Source organism: Hakea prostrata, chromosome 1 (genome assembly GCF_041222555.1).
Source record: "Hakea prostrata isolate BN-2017 chromosome 1, UWA_Hpros_2, whole genome shotgun sequence".
NCBI classification, from domain to species: Eukaryota; Viridiplantae; Streptophyta; class Magnoliopsida; order Proteales; family Proteaceae; genus Hakea; species Hakea prostrata.
This window is the reverse complement of record NC_142600.1, coordinates 7,679,202-7,700,344: the sequence shown is the minus strand read 5'-3', so window position 1 is coordinate 7,700,344 and position 21,143 is coordinate 7,679,202. Positions and strand designations below refer to the sequence as shown.

General features: G+C 37.0%; 3 protein-coding genes across 4 annotated transcripts; all 3 read left to right on the top strand.

Annotated features, from left to right (window-relative positions):
* Positions 1-1,907: 1,907 nt before the first annotated feature.
* Positions 1,908-6,211, top strand: LOC149027117 (uncharacterized). Of its 2 annotated transcripts, none has more exons than XM_089159337.1 (7): positions 1,908-1,988; positions 2,900-3,026; positions 3,989-4,028; positions 4,152-4,247; positions 4,583-4,779; positions 4,902-4,994; positions 5,424-6,210. In XM_089159337.1, exons 2-7 carry the CDS (start codon positions 2,911-2,913, stop codon positions 5,848-5,850), a joined length of 969 nt encoding a protein of 322 aa, XP_089015463.1. In that variant the 5' UTR covers positions 1,908-1,988; positions 2,900-2,910; the 3' UTR covers positions 5,851-6,210. The 2 variants fall into 2 exon arrangements, with proteins under 2 accessions (XP_089015463.1, XP_089015471.1); XM_089159345.1 differs by having other exon boundaries at positions 1,938-1,988; positions 2,903-3,026; positions 5,424-6,211.
* Positions 6,212-8,234: 2,023 nt separating this feature from the next.
* On the top strand, positions 8,235-9,695 carry LOC149027116 (putative F-box protein At4g17565). Its single transcript, XM_089168052.1, has one exon. The coding sequence runs from the start codon at positions 8,235-8,237 to the stop codon at positions 9,693-9,695; it is 1,461 nt and encodes a 486-aa protein (XP_089024178.1).
* A 5,116-nt stretch (positions 9,696-14,811) lies between these two features.
* On the top strand, positions 14,812-20,422 carry LOC149027115 (uncharacterized). Its single transcript, XM_089167450.1, has 2 exons — positions 14,812-16,141; positions 19,041-20,422. Exons 1-2 carry the CDS (start codon positions 14,812-14,814, stop codon positions 20,420-20,422), a joined length of 2,712 nt encoding a protein of 903 aa, XP_089023576.1.
* The last annotated feature ends 721 nt before the right edge of the window (positions 20,423-21,143 follow it).

Here is a 21,143-nt window from a genome sequence, read left to right as displayed (position 1 = left end):
AAGGCCAAATAGTCAGTCCGGACAATGACTTGGCCATCCAAGCTAGGTGATTAGCCAACTGGTTAATCTATCTAGAAATATAACACAACTTACAAGATTCAAAATTTACCCAGTCATGTGAGGTTCTACCAAAATAAGAACCATACAAGTAAGCTTATTTCTCCTATCACCAAGCAAAAACTCTCAAAAAGCCTAAAAAAGAAAACGTCGTCCGAAAATGGACCCCACTAAAAACACCTACCACCACCTTATCTTGCAATTTAAATTTGAAATTTAGGGTCAATAAATAAAGTTTTTTTATTTTTATTTTTTTTATCAATTATCATTCTCAATTATGAGTTTTTTTATTATTTAAATTATTTGGCATCAATTATCAGTTTATTTTTATTTAAAATAATAAAAAAAATTCCAAATCCATAATAAACTTTTTGTCTATTATGGATTATGGTGAGATTTTCATTATCTACTTATGTATAAGTTTATTTAAAATTTTATGATTAAGATGAGGGTAAAATTGTCAATACATATTCTTTTGTAAAAATTATATCTTTTTCTCTTTTTTCACCTGCTTACCATTATTTTCTAGTATTTTTTTTTTACATCAAATTTATTTTTCATTCCATAACTTATTTTAGACAAAATTCACCGAACAGTTTTTCATTGTTGAGCAATAATGAATTCTTGTACTTATTTATTTTAAATAGACATAATAGATAATGAGAATTGATAAAATAATAATAATAATAATAATAAATAAAAAAACCAAAGAACACTTGGATTTTAGGGTTTTTGGTTCATTGATTAGGGAGTGAAAAAAATTGACCGAGTACAATTTAAAAATAGGTTCCTTTCTATCTTTATGTTCCATTCCTTGGTGTTGGAGTATAAGTTTACATTTTGTGCTAACTCGTGGATATATGTATATTTTTTTTAATTTTATCAATGAAAATGTTAATTTTATCCCTCAAATTTTAATTTTAAATTTTATGTTTTTGTTGACGTACTTCAAGCACAATTGAAAACAATCTTGTATACAGAACTAGTAAGGCCAATGAAATATTGGTTTGAACATCAACCTTTTTAATCCCCTCCCCCCTCCCCAACACCTTCCAATCCATCAGTTTTTATGACTCGTCGAATGATAATTATGGAAAAAACCAAATAACTGTACTTAAATGATTTTTTTTTTATCAAAACGAAGAGAAAAATGCATATTTCTTTGACAACCCAAGTTCCAAATGCATCACCTAGTGACCTAGTGATATGAATAATAACTTGTAAACCCTGAGTTTTTTATTTTTATTTTTATTTTTTAGGAAAAGCTATGTTGAATATCTAAACAATGTATTTTTTTTAGGGATATTGGGGTGGATACTACTATTACATATACTATCGGGACTACTGTACATGTAACTTCATGTTTAAAAAGTGCAGTCATCATTACTCTTTAAAGAACCTATATTCAATCTTAAATTGAAGAGAAATGCAGTCATTACATTTTAAGGAACCATATTCGATCGTAAATTAAAGAATTTTTATATTAATAATATGATGCTTAAATGGTGTGGAACAATGTTCTCATATCATACAATGTAAAACAACTGGAATAGTTTGCAACAACAAGAGACACGATTAAAAAGAATAAATCATACATGACTAAGCATGGTTAAAATGTGATAATACTTGAAAAAGGAATAATATTTTCAACATGGGATTTTTTTTTTTTTTGGTGGGGGTGGGGATGGAAAAGCCACCCTAACCTGCGTTTTCACCGGCCCCCACATATACAGATATACTACTTAATACAGAATTCGGACCCGAACCAATATTTATCCCTTCTTCTGAATCAATTTGATTCACATTAAACGAATCCGGACCGTCCAAACCCTGCGACCGTTGTATAAATTACAGAAGAACGCACGGACCAACCCTACTGCTCCAAGGAAGCTAGGGTTTATCCGGTTTCGGCGATTTTGAACCCCCAAAAGGTATGCTTCTCTGTTAGCTCGATTCGCGTCCTTCTCTCAATTTGATAACCTGAGGTATCATTGCAGAACCCAACCATGGCTGCTTTTCAATTTTAATCCTTAATCGTATACTTTTGCGCGTCGAATGTCAGATCCGAGTATGAATTCGTTTGTTTTTATCGAAGTAACCTCTCTGTTATGATTAATGGATACTTCATGAGATTTTCCAGATCTGTTTGTTTTCGTTTTATGTATTCTTTTTTAATTCCATCTTCATATAGACTCTGAGACGCCGATTATAATGGTTTGGGATTGCAATTGAATTTTTCTTTGTTTCCTGCAGGTCGTCTCGACTAGTTTCAAGAAAGTATTTTTTTTTTGTTTGTTGCGATTATCTATTTATTTTTCATGTGGATCTGATCTGGTCTTCCTTGGCCAGTACTAGGAGAATCCTTATTTATTGCATATTTAACTGGTCTATATGGAACATTGCGCATGGTTTAGGATTTTGAATGATAAAACGAAGCGACTTGCCCAAAAAACTGTCTTTTCGAAGTTCGTCGATTTGTTGCTTTAGAATTCTATATGTGAGGTGTAATTGGCCTGCTACCAAAGTTAACGTATATTTTAATTTTCTTCGCTCTAACAATTCATGCTATGGATAAGCCATGCCCCTGTTACACCTTGATCTACCTTCTACCGGTTGTGTTGAAATATTTATATTTATTATGTGAACATTGTGCAATTATATTTATCAAATTCATAGGAATGTAGGGAGAAAAACTTGAGGAGATAATCTTTTATTTATCAATTTTATTCTTATTTATTTTTCATCGTTGTTTGTTTAGGTACTAGAATTGTTTGCCAAATGGGTTGGCATCATTGTATTGCAAGTTTATCCCACTAACTAATTTGGCATCTTTTTGGTGCAGCAGTTTGGAAGATGCCTCGGTACGATGATCGGCATGATCGGTATGGCAGCACTCGACTATATGTTGGTCGCTTGTCTTCAAGGGCACGCTCGCGTGACCTTGAAGACCTCTTCAGCAGATACGGAAGGTACTAGAGGGGCCAGTCATATTGTTGAATGGATAATATTTACATATTAATTTTGAATTCTTGATGGATTTACTTCTCTTTGCATGTTTTCCCGTTCGAAATTCAATTCAGTGACCAGAATTTCCCATTAAAACATTTAATGTTTTGTTGACTATGATAGTTATCAAACACAACTTATCATTGCCCGCAATCTAGTATTTGCATTTTTGATCAATACAATGTAATTGGCATGTTTTAAAGCGGGGTTAGGTCTCTTAGAAGCTTTTGGATTTTGGGCTCGCTGTCTATTCATACCCTAAACGGCAGCAGAGATGATATGGGCTCTGTTATGCTTCTGCCATTTCCTTCACATGCTGTTGTTCTAGGGCACACATGACTGTTACTTGTGAACTTATTTGTATGCGTTCATAATTCTTAGTGCTCATTCCTGGACTAGCCTCTGATTAGTTTGTTTAGTGAGTACCTAATAGGCATTTAGTAGACATTTAGGTCTTTCCCAAGCCATATGTTGTGCTTGGATTTGCGTTCAGTATTCTATGTAATCTGTCTGAGAACATTGAATCCCCCACGTGTCGTGTGTTTAACTTGAATGATCTTGTTGAAGGTTTCTGGGCTTTTGCCTAACCTGGAGGCCTATGGTGAGAGGGTGCCCTTGGTGGAATTGGTGGCTATTGTTGCAATGTATAGGAGGCCTATGGTGAGAGGGTGCCCTTGGTGGAATTGGTGGCTATTGTTGCAACTTATAGGAGGCCTATGGTGAGAGGGTGCCCTTGGTGGAATTGGTGGCTATTGTTGCAGTTTATAGGAGACTTTGGCGATTCTTTCTGTAATGTTATTGCGTGTTTTTATGGAATGGCAACAATCTCAAAGTGGTGTTTAGTTCATCTGTGAGGGGCGAAGTATCAAACCCTTCGGTACTTAAGTCATGATGGCCTTACTGTTTCTGGCAACCGTTTCCGCAGAGTACGGGATGTGGATTTGAAGCACGACTTCGCCTTTGTTGTATGTATTTTTCACTCTGTCTTATTTTTCCTTGTTCTCTCGCTAGAGTGTGGTTCACTTCTATGTTAAGCATATATAGGCATTTCTTTGTCATCCCCTGCATATGTTTTATCTTTGCCACAGGAATTTAGTGATCCTCGTGATGCTGATGATGCAAGATATAGCTTAAATGGAAGAGAATTTTGTGGGAGTCGTATCCTAGTCGAATTTGCCAAGGGAGTAAGTTTTCTGAACTCACAAACTTCTTTTCTGGATCTTCATTTTCACTTATTCTTGCCTCTTATGGTCCTTTGATATCTTTTTGACCCCTTTTTTTCCCGGGGGGAGGGGTCTGCTAGGTGCCCTGATTGGTTATTGTTCATTTATTTTCTTGCTATCGCTTTCTTATTATTTTGTTGATGTTGAGGTGATTGTGCTGGGTATTCTGCAATTAGAAATTGTTACCTGTAATTTGTAGCTGTACTTCTTGTAGTCTTCAGGCATACCTTCGCCCATGATTTGTAGCATTTGTTTTTCTTCTTTTGATTGAGAGGATTTACTTGCCTTCAATGTAGGGTCCACGTGGACCAGGTGGTTCGAGAGAGTATCTAGGAAGAGGTCCTCCTCCTGGGTCTGGTCGCTGCTTCAACTGTGGCCTTGATGGTCACTGGGCTCGAGATTGCAAAGCTGGAGACTGGAAGAATAAGTGTTATCGATGTGGAGAAAGAGGTCATATAGAAAGAAACTGCCAGAATAGTCCAAAGGATCTGAAGTACTGTATCTCTTGAAATGCATTTAGCTATTTCATTTTTTGTAAAATATTTTTGGTCAGGATATTGATATATTCAGTTGCTTGAGCTCACGGGTGACGATGCTTTTTTTTCCTTTTCCTAGACGTGGTCGTAGCTATTCTCGATCACCATCAAGATCTCCATCTCCTCGTCGTAGCAGAAAAAGTCGAAGCTACAGCCGGAGCCGCAGTTACAGGTTTGTTACCATTGTGTGAGCATGAAGGAATCTGCATATTGTTTTTCTTGTTGTCAATGGGAGTTTGTGTGTGATAATAGGGTAGATAAGTTCAGGCTGAATAGCATGTGTATTTATGTTATTGCAATTAGGTTTAACTGTGGAACTCAGTGATTGCGATGTTATTTTGGCTAATATGATTTCAGTCCCGTTAGGAACGGGATGTTATTTCATTTTATGTATTCTTCTTTTGTTTTGGGGCGACAATGGGGAACTTGGAAGAGTTCTTCTGATGTTAACTGGATTGTAGGGTGCAATCTATCCTAAAAACAGGAAGAGAATGCTTGATTTTTTAATGGGATCCGTTTGTGTGAGGTGGGGATTTTACTTTGAGATACAGACACTTCCATATTATTTTGTATCCTAACTCTTGTAAGTTTTTATGGCCAGCCGATCGAGATCACCTGCTGCAAGGAGAGAACGCAGTGTTGAGCGCGAGGAAAAGAGATCAAAGAGTCCACGTTACAGCAGGAGTCCTAGGCTGAAGAAGAGTTCACCTCCACTTTCAAGAGGAAGGAAGCGCAGCCTTACTCCAGATGCAAATAGTCCTCGGGAGAGAGAGTCTCCACCAAGAGATATCAAGGATGTCACCCAGCGTGATGGGTCAGACTACAGCGGGAGCCCTAGGGCAAAAAGCAGGAGCCCTGCAAGCCCTGAGAGAGGAGAGAGTCCTGAAGGCAGGAGATACCAAAGCCCTCAAATGAACGGACGAAGCCCTAGCCCTAGTCCTAGGGATGACAGGAGTCCTGTTGAAGATGAGGATGACAACCGTGGTTCTCCTCGGGGCAGTGAGTCTCCTTCGAGTGCTCATAACTAGGTTTCTGAGTTGTGAAACTCTTTAGGATCTATATTTTAACTGTCCATCTGTTTTATAATGACTATTATTGGTAGCAGCAGTAAGTAAAAGACATTTGGGTTGGATAATGAACAATTTGGGAATAAACTTTGGTTGACAGATTTAGGTCGGATGTTACGTGTTGGAGGATCTTCTGCATCTCTTGTGCTATTGAATTAAGCTCTGAATGAGAGATTGCACCCGAGCAGATTCGTTAAGCTCTTTTGTAGAAGGGTCTTACCCTAATCCAAACGAGATAGACACGCCAAATTCGGATTTTATTTGGTATCTTGGCGGCGAACCAGATTAAGATTATGTGCGTTCGTTTAATTTCTGGTTGCAAGTGTTGGAAGTTGAATGATGATTTTGTCTCCTCGGATTAACCATGATGTCCCTCTCTTATCCAATTTTTAGGTGGGTGAAGGAAACTCATGTTTTGTCAAAAATTGCCCAACGCCGCTGGAAAAAGCAGAAACGGTTTTAAGTATCTATTATCAAATTTATTAACGAATTTGAATTGTTGTCTAGTAAAATTTTTATTTTTCATCTCATTATTTAGGGTTAGTTAAGTTAATTTTTTTTTTAAACTTGAGGGTAACTTAAAAGAAAAAAAAAGTAAAAGAATAGAGAAATATTTACAGAATTCTCCAGAGAATAGGGGTGGGCAACGATAATTTAGCGAGATAGTTATGAATCTCAAATAGGAAAGCATAGATCATTGTTGTGAGAAATATTGAGAGGGTAGATCTGATATTCTGATATCGAGAGGGTTTGCGAGTGAGACAAGAGAAAATGAGATGAGAAAAAATGAGATACCTGTGAAACAAGATTTCTTTTTCACTTTTTGGAGATGACAACCAAAGTGTGAAAGTATGAGATGAGAAAAAATGAGATACCTGTGAAACAAGATTTCTTTTTCACTTTTTGGAGATGACAACCAAAGTGTGAAAGTGTTTTAAGTGAAACCGATAGAGAAGGAATAGAGGAAGAAACAACAAGAATCGGTGATATTAGGTTAAACCTAACTAATATGGAGGAAAAATAGGTATTTTAATGGATGATTCATATTTAGTTTAAAAAATTTAAAAATGAATATTTAGAGCCGTTCATCTAATCTATTCCCATGTCTGTTTAGCTACACTTTAGTCATAATAATATAAAGTTTGAAAGTGTAATGGCAAGTCTGGTGTTATGATCATGTCACTCACACTCTTCTTTAGGTGAGTGAAGTGATTTTCCATTCACCCTTCTCCTTTCTTCACAATGTCTGTCGGAAATTACCTACCACAGTTAGAACCCACCCCACCCCTTCCTACGCCGGCCACCACCTCCTCTACCTTCCTCTAACATAAATCACCCTCTCTTGTCATTTGGGGTTAAGGTTTCTCTCTCCATCTGTAAATTGTATAGATGTGTTGCCAAAATTCTCCACTTTAAATTGCTTACAAACCTTTGCAAATTTTGACTTTCAATGTCTATTTTACTCTTTTCATTTATGATTCTTTTGGTTTTCTCATTTAGGGTTAAGGGTTTCACTCTCCATCTGTCAATTATTGGTAATGTACTTTCCAAACCGATACGAATTCTATTAGAAAAGAGAGATATGCCAAAGACTGAATCGAAAGTTAATAAATATAAAAAAGAAAAGGCAAAGATGGTGAAATTAAATGAAAGCCGGAAGAATGAGTTCTGTAAATCTGAAAAGTTCTTTTGTCTTAAACCCTCTGCTTCCAATAGTGGAATGAATGCGTATGCAAAAGATGACGATGATACGGGGCACTGTCGAAGAAAAATCCATCCACATCCTCCTCCTCCTTATAATAAGGGTTTAGAATTGCGATAGGAAACGAAATTTAAAAAACCCTAAAAAATTTCTGAGTTTTTGATTAGGTATCTATCTTATTTGATCGATATAAATAAATAAACTACGGGCAAGGGAGGTGTTAATGATAAAAATGGTAACTGAACGGTCCGACCAGTCATTCTGTGTAGAATGGTTCGATCAGGTTACATATGGTAGGGTCGACCACTTCGTTAAGAGAGTCCCATCAGAATAAACTTCTATCATCTATCAACTTCCTGGAAGGATAGATCAGGTAAAGAACTCTTTGTAGAGTTACTTTCCTTAGACAACTCTTCTTAGAGTTATACTCTAAGTCAATCTCTAGTATCTTATTATGTTATATAAACGCCTCAGGTAAACACAATAAAATAGGTATTCATAAACTATGTGATCAATTACTTGAATCCTCTATTGAGTACTTGAGATCATATCATTGGTACTGACTTAGGGTCGAGCACGTGCAAAGGAGGCCAATTGTAGAGGTTATGAATTCCTCTGTACTGCCTCTTTGCAATTCAATTCAATGGCCTCCATCTTCATCGACAGTTGCAGCAACAGCAGCAACCGCATAGACACCAAAAGGAAAAGGCAAAGGAAAAGGAAAAGGAAAGGCAATAATTGCAAAAAAGAAAGCCCAAAATCGTTGATCCCATGCAGCAGCAGTAGCTACTCCTCAACTATCCATAGCTGTGATGCGGCGGCGCTACTTCCCCTTCCAGAGGATATCCTAATTCTGATTCAAAACAAATTAGACGTGGTAAGTTTTCATCGGTTCAGCGCAGCGGTCAGGTTCTGGCATTCGGTTGCCGATGTAAAAATACGGCATCAGAATCAATTCTTCCTTAAACTACATCAATTCCCATGGCTGATGATTTCCTTCGATGATGAATTATCGACTGTTACTCTTCCCGTGGAGGAAGATCTTCCTCGTGATGGTCACAGTCACCATCCTTGTCATGATCATCATCGAGGGTTTTACAGGGGGGACACTGGAGAAGTTGTTAGGTTAGGAATGCCTGCAATGCCTGATAGTATATGTTGTGGGTCGAACATGGGTTGGTTGATAATGTTCTGTTGGATTAGAGGATACATGTTTCTTTTCAATCCATTTACTGGGGTTCGTATTGAACTTCCACATAAATCTACTCTTCCTCGGCCCAATAGACCAGCAAATTTACTATACTCTCGCAGAGTGAATTACAACAAGCAGTACATAAGCAAGCTTATGTTGTTGTCTCTTCCTGCAGCTGCTGTTGCTACTGCTAATCATTCTAATTCTAATTCCGATGATGGAACCAACAACAATATCATGGATGATTGTTTGGTCATAGCTCTTTATAAGAATCTCGCAGCATTTTGTAGACCTGGGGATAAGTCGTGGACTGTGTTCGGAGGACACCCTGCAAGGGATGAATTTCTTAGATATGAAGATTTTATTGTATATGATGGAAAAGTGTATGCCATTAAGTACAACTATGATCTTGTATTAGTGGAATTAGGTCCTGGTCAGCCAAGAGAAACAAGTTGCAACATTGCTCCTCCTCATGTTGAACAAGTGGATATCCGGCGTCGCCGTCGCCTTGATGGGCAGTTCACGTATCTCTATTTGGTGGAATGTCATGGGGAGTTGCTAATGGTTATAAGATGGGTCAAGGTACACAGGGGCATTGCATTTGGATGCAATGCCATTCAAACTACTCTTATGCTGGAGATATTCAAGTTGGAGACACGACATCTGCGTTGGGTTAGGGTAAGGGACTTAGGTGATCAAATGCTATTTGTTGGTGCAAGTACTAGCTTCTCCTTCTCATCACTTCACTGCCCTGGATTTAGAGGAAACTGCATATATTTCACAGATGGATACTTAAGCGGTAATTGCGTTGAATCGGGTGTGTTTCACTTAGAAGATAACAGTGTCGAACCTTTTTACACAATTGATTCACATGAATCTCTGCCCATCTGGTTCACTCCAATTTCTTTGTAGATAAACAAGAAGATGATTGATTTGTCTTGAAGAGGGGTATATGTCCTTATTTGTTTTCTACTTCTGATGCTTATGTATGTATGTAAAACGGCTTCCTTTTAATTCTTATCCTACTAATGCACACATTGCCAATTGGCTTTTAAATTTTTACAATGTTCATCGGGAAGAGGCTCTCTTCATTGTTCTTGCTTTCTACTTTTTATGCTTACATAGGTTAATGGTCCGCTTCTATTTTTAATCCTATTAATGCACGTGAAGTTGATCGCCTTCCAAGTTTTTACAATGTTCATTCGGAAGAGGCTCTCTCTTCAAGTGCTTTTTTAAGTTTGTTAGATTGATCTGGATTGCTGGACACGATATAAATGGAGAACCTCTTTTATCCATGAGCATTGGTTTCTTAAATAAGTTTTGATCAAAAGGCTCTTTAAGAACTAATGGGATTGGGTTCTTTACACTGAATCTTTCCTCTAGACCAAGTCTTAACTAATTCCAACAGTTTCAGAAATATATCCACAACTAAAAATAACTTCAGTTAACTCAGTGTTTTTATATATATGTGGTCTTTTAATTGCCACTAATTCACTAAAGAAGGTTTGAGATTATGTTCAATCATATTAAATGCCTGTGAATCTGCTTTTGCTATAAGTATGGCAACTTGAGGATTCTCAAAATCCCCCATAAATCTTTATGTTTCATCTACCACTTCAGCTACCACGGTGCAGCAGTTTGGGCTCTAAGAAAATTTTTCTGTAATCAAGAACAAGGAGATCCACAAATAAAAATAGTTTCTGCAGATCATTACTTGAGGTATGGATGCATGCATGACGTAGAAACTTGGCCACACTGAGGTGGAGTGGTGACTGAGTCATGTCAGGCCATTACTGAGGATATTCATGTTTATTTTGGAAACCATTTCAGGCTTTTTTGAAGCCCTAACAGTGCAGAAACATATTTTCTTCAAAATTATTATTTACCTTGGTCCTACCACAGCCCTGGTTCTTAAAGGGACATTAGTAAAATCTTACATTACCTCCATTACAGAAGATCCTTTCGGTCTTGGTTCACTAATCTTCCCACTTAGGTCCAAAATCTTTTTACAGAGCCTCATCTAACCTTCATGATTGGAAATGCAATCTTCTTCTCCTAGTTGGCAGAACAGTCTTACTTGAGGCTGTTGATACTTTACCAATTGATTCTTTGGTGCTTTAACATTATCCTATTTCTGGTAACTGTGCACTCGTCTGACTTCAATTACTTCTCTCTAACGTTTGAGATTGTCAAGACTTCATCTCCAGGGTGGCAGTTAGTGAGGACTGGGCATATTTGCAAGATTAAGTCTGAAATTTTTCAAAGACTTGATTCCAGAAGGAAGTACAGAAGTAAACCTCTTTCCCACTCACTTCTTTTTGTAGGTTCGTATTCATATTAGGTCTTAGACACACTTACTAGAAGTAGCTCATATTCTGGAGTATTTTAGTAGGTGTTTCCTACTGGATTTCAAATTAATAGGATAGGTGTACAGCCAATTATGATGTGTGGTGTCATATGGATAGATTAAGAGTAGGGAAGATGAGGATGTTGAGATGAATGATGAAGTATGGAAGACTATTAGAACTGATTTATGAGTGGGCCTGATACATGATAAGCTTTGGAGAAGTCATTTGAGGTGGGAAGAATAGGGTGACCATGTTCAGCAGAGGCCTTGGAATGTTTTAGTGTAGACTTGTGAATTGAATGCAGTGTGGAATAATGATTTGATTCAATTTGAAGGATATAAGAGAGTGACAGAGATATTGAGGAATGAATTATATGCTTTTGGCATTTTATCTTGTGATAAGCTAGGTGTTGAGACTTGAGACAGAAATTCAATTTCGTATAACGTTTGTATGATGCTTTTGTAATTCCTTACCTTGTAAGAGGAAGTCCCCCATAAAAAGGTACGTTACTTTGATTTTATTGTTCTTTTCTCCCTTGGTTCAGCAGCTGTCGTTCAACGATTGATGTTTTCTAACAGCTATGGAGCTTTCAGACTTAAGGCTTTAAATATCAGTTGAATGAGTTGAAATTTCACAGATATGTTGTTTCTTATATAAGGTGGCGTTCACATTTTTACTGAAAGCTGGAACTTCTCATAAGTTGGCTTGCATTTTGTTTCATTTTCCATTGAAATTGACATATTTTAGAAGAATTCATTTAGGAATATTAATGTTTTATGGGCTGAACATTGGAGCAGCATTCAGATAAAATGAGTGCAAGTATGGGTATTAGATAATGGTGTTATACCTACCGAAAGGAAAGCTGGGAATAATTGAATATCAGAATTAGAACTACAAGTTTTTAGAGGGAGTTAGCACTGTTTTCTTTCTTTTTTCTTTTTCCTCTTTTATTTATTTATTTATTTATTATTATTTTTTTAAAATTTTTTATGAGGTGGGTTGGGGTTGGGGGAGGAATTGCAAAGAAAGGAGAGAAGTTTTTTTTTTGGGCGGGGGAGAATGGGAGGGTCGGAATGCTTAGAGAAAGTACATGATCTTATTGGTAAACTTCCAATATAATCCATGAGAGCATCTTAGAGAACATGATAGCTCGTTTTCTTTCTAGTGCAAAAGCTTATTTCGGGTTTCATCGATGTGCTTCTGTATTGATCTCCAGGTAAAGAGTTATAGAGTTATACAATTGAAGATATGATTCCTGGTTAATCATACATTTTCTTTCACATTGGAGTGGGTGAACAATAATAATTCCTGGCTATCGAAAATCTGGGAAGTGGATCGGTTTTAGATTCTTCGTGTCATGCTTATATGAAAGGGTATTCGGATTCCTTGCAAGTGCTTGTCGGTTGAATACCTCTTATCTCCTCTTAAAATCTCCATCTCTGCATTTCCTCTCGGGACTCCCTTTCCCACTATCCAGATTTACATTCTTTGTCCATTGTTCCTCTTTCATAGCTTTTAGTCTTTCTTTTGGGGGTAAAGTTAGCCTTTAATTTTAGTACTTCATTACAAGTTTATGTCACAGGTGGTCCTTGTTGCACGTTACCTACCTAGTTATCTTAATTGCTTCCTTTTTTTTTTTTATAGCAATGGGTCTACTATTACTTAGCTTTCTTTGGATCCTTTCTTTTTGGTTTCTCCACTTTGTTTTGATCTGGGAAACGTCTCTTTGATCTCCTTTCTACTGTAAAAACTCTTTTAAAGCTTCTCAGAGGCTTCAAGAGACCCCTCTGCTACCTTGTTTTCTCCATCGGCTATAGTTTTATTTCTTTCGCTTAGATTTTTCCTTGTTTGACTTGGATCTGATTCATGTGGTCTACTTTATTTTAAAAGTTTTTTGTGAAGTCTATTTTTTGTTTTTTGGGTGTGCAAAATGCATTCTTGTCTTTTCACGTTTTTTTTTTCTTTCCATGGCTAGGATAAGAGATCTGATATTCTGTCATAGAGAGGGTTTGCGAGTAGAAAATGAGGTAACTGTGCCAATGGAGGAGCAGTAGAATAGTTAGGAACCTGCTTCTCAGTGGAGAGGTCATGGGTGCAACTCCTACCGGCGGCATATGTAATATCTCTATCCCTATATATAAAAAGCGTCTTTATACAAAAAAAAAAAAAAAAAAAAAAAGGTACCTGTGAAATAATATTTCTTTTTTATTTTTTAGATACAACAACAAAAGAACTACTAAAATCATAGGGTTTTTAGTGATGAACTCTTAGCTTGATGGTAAAATAGTTTTCAATGAAGCCCATAAGAAGGAACAGAGGAAGAAGAAAGAGATGTTACCGCCAATGAGAATCCACAACCGGTGATATTAGATTAAACTTAACTAACCCATAAATAATGAGAGGAAAAATAGGTATTTTATTGGACGATTCATATTTAGTTTAATAAGTTGGACAATGAATATTTAGAGCCGTTCATCTAACTTATTCACACGTCTATTGAGCTACACTTTAGTCATAATTCAAACTTCGAAGGTGAAATGACAAAAATGCCTTTAAGTCTAGTGTTATGATCATGTCACCGCACACTCTCTCTTAGGTGGGTGAAGTGATTTCTCATTCACCCTTCTCCTTCATTCACCTTGTCTGTCGGAAAACACCTACCACAGTCATAACCCACCCCACCCCTCCCTATGCCGGCTACCAACGCCTCTACCTTCCCCTGCCATAAATCACCCTCTCTTGCCATTTGGGGTTAAGGGTTTCCCCCTCCATCAGTAATTGTATAGATATGTTGTCAAAATTCTCCACTTTAAACTGCTTACAAACCTTTGCAAATTTTCAATTTCAATGTCTATTTTACTCTTTTGATTTCTCATTTAGGGTGAAGCATTTCTCTCTCCATTGGTAAATTGTATAGATGTGTTGCCAAAATTTTCCACTTTAAATTGTTTACAAACCTTTGCATTAGTTTCGATTTCAATGTCTATTTTACTCTTTTGATTTATAATTCTTTTGGTTTTCTCATTTATGGTTAAGGGTCTCTTAGTCTGTCAATTGTATAGATGTGTTGCCAAATCAATTGTATAGATGTGTTGCCAAATTCTTCACTTTAAATTGTTTACAAACTTTTTCAAAATTTCCATATCAATGTCTATTTTATTCCATGACCAAAACAGTTATTTCAATTTCAAAGTTAAAAGAAAAATTAATGGTAAATAACTTGGAATTTTTTTTTTGGTAAACCAAATAACTTGGAACTTTGAGAAAAGTGAAAGGTGAGTTGTTTTAGAAATTTTTTTCTTAAATGGACAGTCAATAATTTTGCCCTAACTTAAGTGAATATTATTAGAAAAATTCAAAATAAATTACTTAACTCATTGGTAATGTACTTTCTTCTGTCCTAAATAAGCTAATTACGAAACTGCCCTCTGCTTCCGATCGGTGTCGAAGAAAAATCCATCCACATCCTTCTCCTTATAATTAGGGTTTAGAATTGATATAGGAAACGAAATTTAAAAAATCCTTAAAAAATTTCAGAGTTTTCGTTACTGATTAGGTATCTATCTTATTTTGATCGTTATTAATAAATAAATTGCGGGCAAGGGAGGCGAATTGTAGAGGTTCTGAATTCCTCTGTTTGTGCTGCTTTGTCTCTTTGCAATTCAATTCAATCCAATTCAATGGCCTCCTTCATCGACAGTTGCAGCAGTAGTAGCAACCGTATAGAGACCAAAAGGAAAAGGAAAAGGAAAGGCAATAATTGCAAAAAAGAAAGCCCAAAATCGTTGATCCCATGCAGCAGCAGTAGCTACTCCTTAACTATCCATAGCTATGATGCGGCGGCGCTACTTCCCCTTCCAGAGGATATCCTGATTTTGATTCTAAACAAATTAGATGTGGTAAGTTTTCATCGGTTCAGTGCAGCGTGCAGGTTCTGGCATTCGGTTGCCGCTGCTGCCAAGAAAATACAAACACGAACAAGGCATCAGAATCAATTCCTCCTCAAACCTCAATTCCCATGGCTGATGCTTTCCTTCGATCTATCCCTGACTGATTCTCGTACCGAGACCTTGGATCCTGCTCGTCTCAATCCTTATTATCATCGAGGGTTTTTCAGTGCCTTCCATGAAAACGTGTTTAGGTTAGGAATGCCTTCAACGGCTGATGCTCGATGTTGTGGGTCTAATTTGGGATGGTTGATAATTTTCTGTTGGGTTACAGAATACATGTTTCTTTTCAATCCATTTACTGGGGTTCGTATTGAACTTCCACATAAATCTACTCTTCCTCGGCCCAATATACCAGAATATTTTCTATACTCTTCTCACACCCTGAAGTACAGGAAGCAGTACATAAGCAAGCTCATGTTGTTGTCTCCTCCAGCAGCTGCTGTTGCTACTGCTAATCATTCTAATTCTAACTCCGATGATGGAAACAACAACAATATCATGGGTGATTGTTTGGTCATAGCTCTTTATACGAATAATCTTGCAGCATTTTGTAGACCAGGGGACAAGTCGTGGACTGCGATTAGAGAGCACTTTGTGGAGGATGATTTTCTTAGATATGAAGATTTTATTGTATATGATGGAAAACTGTATGCCATTAAGTACAACTGTGATCTTGTACAAGTGGAATTAGGTCATGGTCAGCCAAAAGAAACCAGTTGTAACATTGCTCCTCCTCCAGTTGAACAAATGGATATCCGGCGCCACCGTTATCGTGATAGCCAGTTCACGTATCTCTATTTGGTGGAATGTCATGGGGAATTGCTAATGATTATAAGATGGGTTAAGATACACGGTATTGGATTTGGATATGATGCCATTCAAACTACTCTTATGCTGGAGATATTCAAGTTGGAGACTCAACATCTGCGTTGGGTTAAGGTAAGGGACTTAGGTGATCAAATGCTATTTGTTGGTGCAAGTACTAGCTTCTCCTTCTCATCACTTCACTGCCCTGGATTTAGAGGAAATTGCATATATTTCACAGATGGATACTTAAGCGGTAATTGCGTTGCATCGGGTGTATTTCACTTAGAAGATAACATTGTCGAACCTTTTTACACAACAGATTCTCATAGATCTCTGCCCATCTGGTTCACTCCCATTTCTTGGTAGACAGACAAGAAGGTGATCGATTAGTCTTGAAGAGGGGTATGTCCTTAATTGTTTTCTACTTTTGATGCTTATGTATGTATGTAAAATGGCTTCCTTTTATTCTTATCCTACTAATGCACACATTGCCAATTGGCTTTTAAATTTTTACAATGTTCATCTGGGAGAGGCTCTCTTCATTGTTCTTGCTTTCTACTTTTTATGCTTACATAGGTGAATGGTCCCCTTCTCCTTCTATTTTTAATCCTATTAATGCACATGTAGTTGATCGCCTTCCAAAGTTTTTACAATGTTCATTTGGAAGAGGCTCTCTCTTCAAGTGCTTTTTTAAGTTTGTTAGATTGATCTGGATTGCTGGACTCGATATAAATGGAGAACCTCTTTTATCCATGAGCATTGGCTTCTTAAATAAGTTTTGATCAAAAGGCTCTTTAAGAACTAATGGGATTGGGTTCTTTACACTGAACCTTTCCTCTGGATAAACAGTGCCACTTGACCAAGTCTTAACTAATTCCAACAGTTTCACAAACATATCCACAACTAAAAATAACTTTACTTAACTGAGTGTTTATATATATATATATATGATCTTTTAATTGCCACTAGTTTACTAAGAAGGTTTGAGATTATGTTCAATCATATCAAATGCCTGTGAATCTGCTTTTGCTATAAGTACGGTAACTTGAGGATTCTCAAAACCCCCCATAAATCTTTATGTTTCATCTGCCACTTCAGCTACCACGGTGCAGCAGTTTGGGCTCTAAGAAAAATTTTCTTTAATCAAGAACAAGGAGATCCACAAATAAAAATAGTTTCTGCAGATCATTACTTGAGGTATGGATGCATGCATGACGTAGAAACTTGGCCACACTGAGGTGGAGTGGTGACTGAGTCATGTCAGGCCATTACTGAGGATATTCATGTTTATTTTGGAAACCATTTCAGGCTTTTTTGAAGCCCTAACAGTGCAGAAACATATTTTCTTCAAAATTATTATTTACCTTGGTCCTACCACAGCCCTGGTTCTTAAAAGGGACATTAGTAAAATCTTACATTACCTCCATTACAGAAGATCCTTTCGGTCTTGGTTCACTAATCTTCCCACTTAGGTCCAAAATCTTTTCACAGAGCCTCATCTAACCTTCATGATTGGAAATGCAATCTTCTTCTCCTAGTTGGCAGAACAGTCTTACTTGAGGCTGTTGATACTTTACCAATTGATTCTTGGGTGCTTTAACATTATCCTATTTCTGGTAGCTGTGCACTCGTCTGACTTCAATTACTTCTCTCTAACGTTTGAGATTTTCAAGACTTCATCTCCAGGGTGGCAGTTAGTGAGGACTGGGCATATTTGCAAGATTAAGTCTGAAATTTTTCAAAGACTTGATTCCAGAAGGAAGTACAGAAGTAAACCTCTTCCCCACTCACTTCTTTTTGTAGGTTCGTATTCATATTAGGTCTTAGACACACTTACTAGAAGTAGCTCATATTCTGGAGTATTTTAGTAGGTGTTTCCTACTGGATTTCAAATTAATAGGATAGGTGTACAGCCAATTATGATGTGTGATGTCATATGGATAGATTAAGAGTAGCGAAGATGAGGATGTTGAGATGAATGATGAAGTATGGAGGTCTATTAGAACTGATTTATGAGTGGGCCTGATACGTGATAAGCTTTGGAGAAGTCATTTGAGGTGGGAAGAATAGGGCGACCATGTTCAGCAGAGGCCTTGGAATGTTTTAGTGTAGACTTGTGAGTTGAATGCAGTGTGGAATAATGATTTAATTCAATTTGAAGGATATAAGAGAGTGACAGAGACATTGAGGAATGAATTATATGATTTTGGCATTTTATCTTGTGATAAGCTAGGTGTTGAGACTTGAGACAGAAATTCAATTTCGTATAACGTTTGTATGATGCTTTTGTAATTCCTTACCTTGTAAGAGGAAGTCCCCCATAAAAAGGTACGTTACTTTGATTTTATTGTTCTTTTCTCCCTTGGTTCAGCAGCTGTCGTTCAACGATTGATGTTTTCTAACAGCTATGGAGCTTTCAGACTTAAGGCTTTAAATATCAGTTGAATGAGTTGAAATTTCACAGATATGTTGTTTCTTATATAAGATGGCGTTCACATTTTTACTGAAAGCTGGAACTTCTCATAAGTTGGCTTGCATTTTGTTTCATTTTCCATTGAAATTCACATATTTCAGAAGAATTCATTTAGGATTATTAATGTTTTATGGGCTGAACCGGTACCAAAGTTAAATGAAAAATTAACGGTAAATAACTTGAAACTTTGAAAAAAGTGAAAGGTGAGTTGTTTAGAATTTTTTTTCTTAAATGGAAAAGTCAATAATTTTGCCCTAACTTAAGTGAATATTATTAGAAAAATTCAAAATAAATTACTTAACTCATTGGTATTGTACTCTTTTTTGGTCCTAAATAAGCTAATTACGAAACTGCCCTCTGCTTCCGAACGGTGGAATGTGTAGGCAAAAGATGAAGATGATACGGGTCACTGTCGAAGAAAAATCCATCCACATCCTTCTCCTTATAATTAGGGTTTAGAATTGTGATAGGAAACGAATTTTAAAAAATCCTTAAAAATTTCTGAGTTTTCGTAACTGATTAGGTATCTATCTTATTTTGATCGTTATTAATAAATAAATTGCGGGAAGGGAGGCGAATTGTAGAGGTTCTGAATTCCTCTGTTTGTGCAGCTGCCTCTTTGCAATTCAATTCAATTCAATTCAATTCAATTCAATTTAATGGCCTCCTTCATCGACAGTTGCAGCACCAAAAGGAAAAGGAAAAGGAAAGGCAATAATTGCAAAAAATCCAAAATCGTTGATCCCATGCAGCAGCAGTAGCTACTCCTTAACTATCCATAGCTATGATGCGGCGGCGCTACTTCCCCTTCCAGAGGATATCCTGATTTTGATTCTAAACAAATTAGATGTGGTAAGTCTTCATCGGTTCAGTGCAGCGTGCAGGTTCTGGCATTCGGTTGCCGCTGCTGCCAAGAAAATACAAATACAAATACAAATACGGCATCAGAATCAATTCCTCATTAAACCTCAATTCCCATGGCTGATGCTTTCCTTCGATCTATCCCTGCATGATTATCGTACCGAGACCTTGGATCCTCCACGTCACAGTCACAATCCTTATCATCATCGAGGGTTTTTCAGTGCCTTCCATGGAAAAGTTTTTAGGTTAGGAATGCCTTCAACGAGTGATTCTATATGTTGTGGGTCTAACTTGGGATGGTTGATGATTTTCTGGTGGGTTCGAGGACGCATGTTTCTTTTCAATCCATTTACTGGGGTTCGTATTGAACTTCCACATAAATCTACTCTTCCTCGGCCCAATATACCAGAATATTTTCTATACTCTTCTCACAACCTGAATTATATGAAGCAGTACATACGCAAGCTTATGTTGTTGTCTCCTCCTCCTGCAGCTGTTGCTAATGATGGAAACAACAACAATATCATGGGTGATTGTTTGGTCATAGCTCTTTATAAGAATAATCTTGCAGCATTTTGTAGACCAGGAGACAAGTCGTGGACTGCGGTTAGAGAGCACTTTGTGGCGGATGATTTTCTTAGATATGAAGATTTTATTGTATATGATGGAAAACTGTATGCCATTAAGTACAACTATGATCTTGTACTAGTGGAATTAGGTCCTGGTCAGCCAAAAGAAACAAGTTGTAACATTGCTCCTCCTCCAATTGAACAAGTGGATATCCGGCGTCGCCATCGCCGTGACGGCCAGTTCACGTATCTCTATTTGGTGGAATGTCATGGGGAATTGCTAATGGTTATAAGATGGGTTAAGATACACCGTTTTGGATTTGGATTTGATGCCATTCAAACTACTCTTATGTTGGAGATATTCAAATTGGAGACACAACATCTGCGTTGGGTTAAGGTGAGGGACTTAGGTGATCAAATGCTATTTGTTGGTGCAAGTCCTAGCTTCTCCTTCTCATCACTTCACTGTCCTGGATTTAGAGGAAACTCCATATATTTCACAGATGGATACTTAAGCGGTAATTGCGTTGAATCGGGTGTGTTTCACTTAGAAGATAACAGTGTCGAACCTTTTTACACAACTGATTCACGTGAATCTCTGCCCATCTGGTTCACTCCCATTTTTTGGTAGACAGACAAGAAGGTGATCGAATAGTCTTGAAGAGGGGTATCATGTCCTTAATTGTTTTCTACTTTTGATGCTTATGTATGTATGTAAAATGGCTTCCTTTTATTCTTATCCTACTAATGCACACATTGCCAATTGGCTTTTAAATTTTTACAATGTTCATCTGGGAGAGGCTCTCTTCATTGTTCTTGCTTTCTACTTTTTATGCTTACATAGGTGAATGGTCCCCTTCTCCTTCTATTTTTAATCCTATTAATGCACATGTAGTTGATCGCCTTCCAAGTTTTTACAATGTTCATTTGGAAGAGCTCTCTCTTCAAGTGCTTTTTTAAGTTTGTTAGATTGATCTGGATTGCTGGACTCGATACAAATGGAAAACCTCTTTTATCCATGAACATTGGTTTCTTAATAAGTTTTGATCAAAAGGCTCTTTAAAAACTAATGGGATTGGGTTCTTTACACTGAACGTTTCCTCTCGATAAATAGTGCCACTTGACCAATTCTTAACTAATTCCAACAGTTTCACAAACATATCCACAACTAAAAATAACATCAGTTAACTGAGTGTTTTTATGTATATGTGGTCTTTTAATTGCCACTAGTTCACTAAAGAAGGTTTGAGATTATGTTCAATCACATCAAATGCCTGTGAATCTGCTTTTGCTATAAGTTTGGCAACTTGAGGATTCTCACAACCCCCCATATATCTTTATGTTTCATCCGC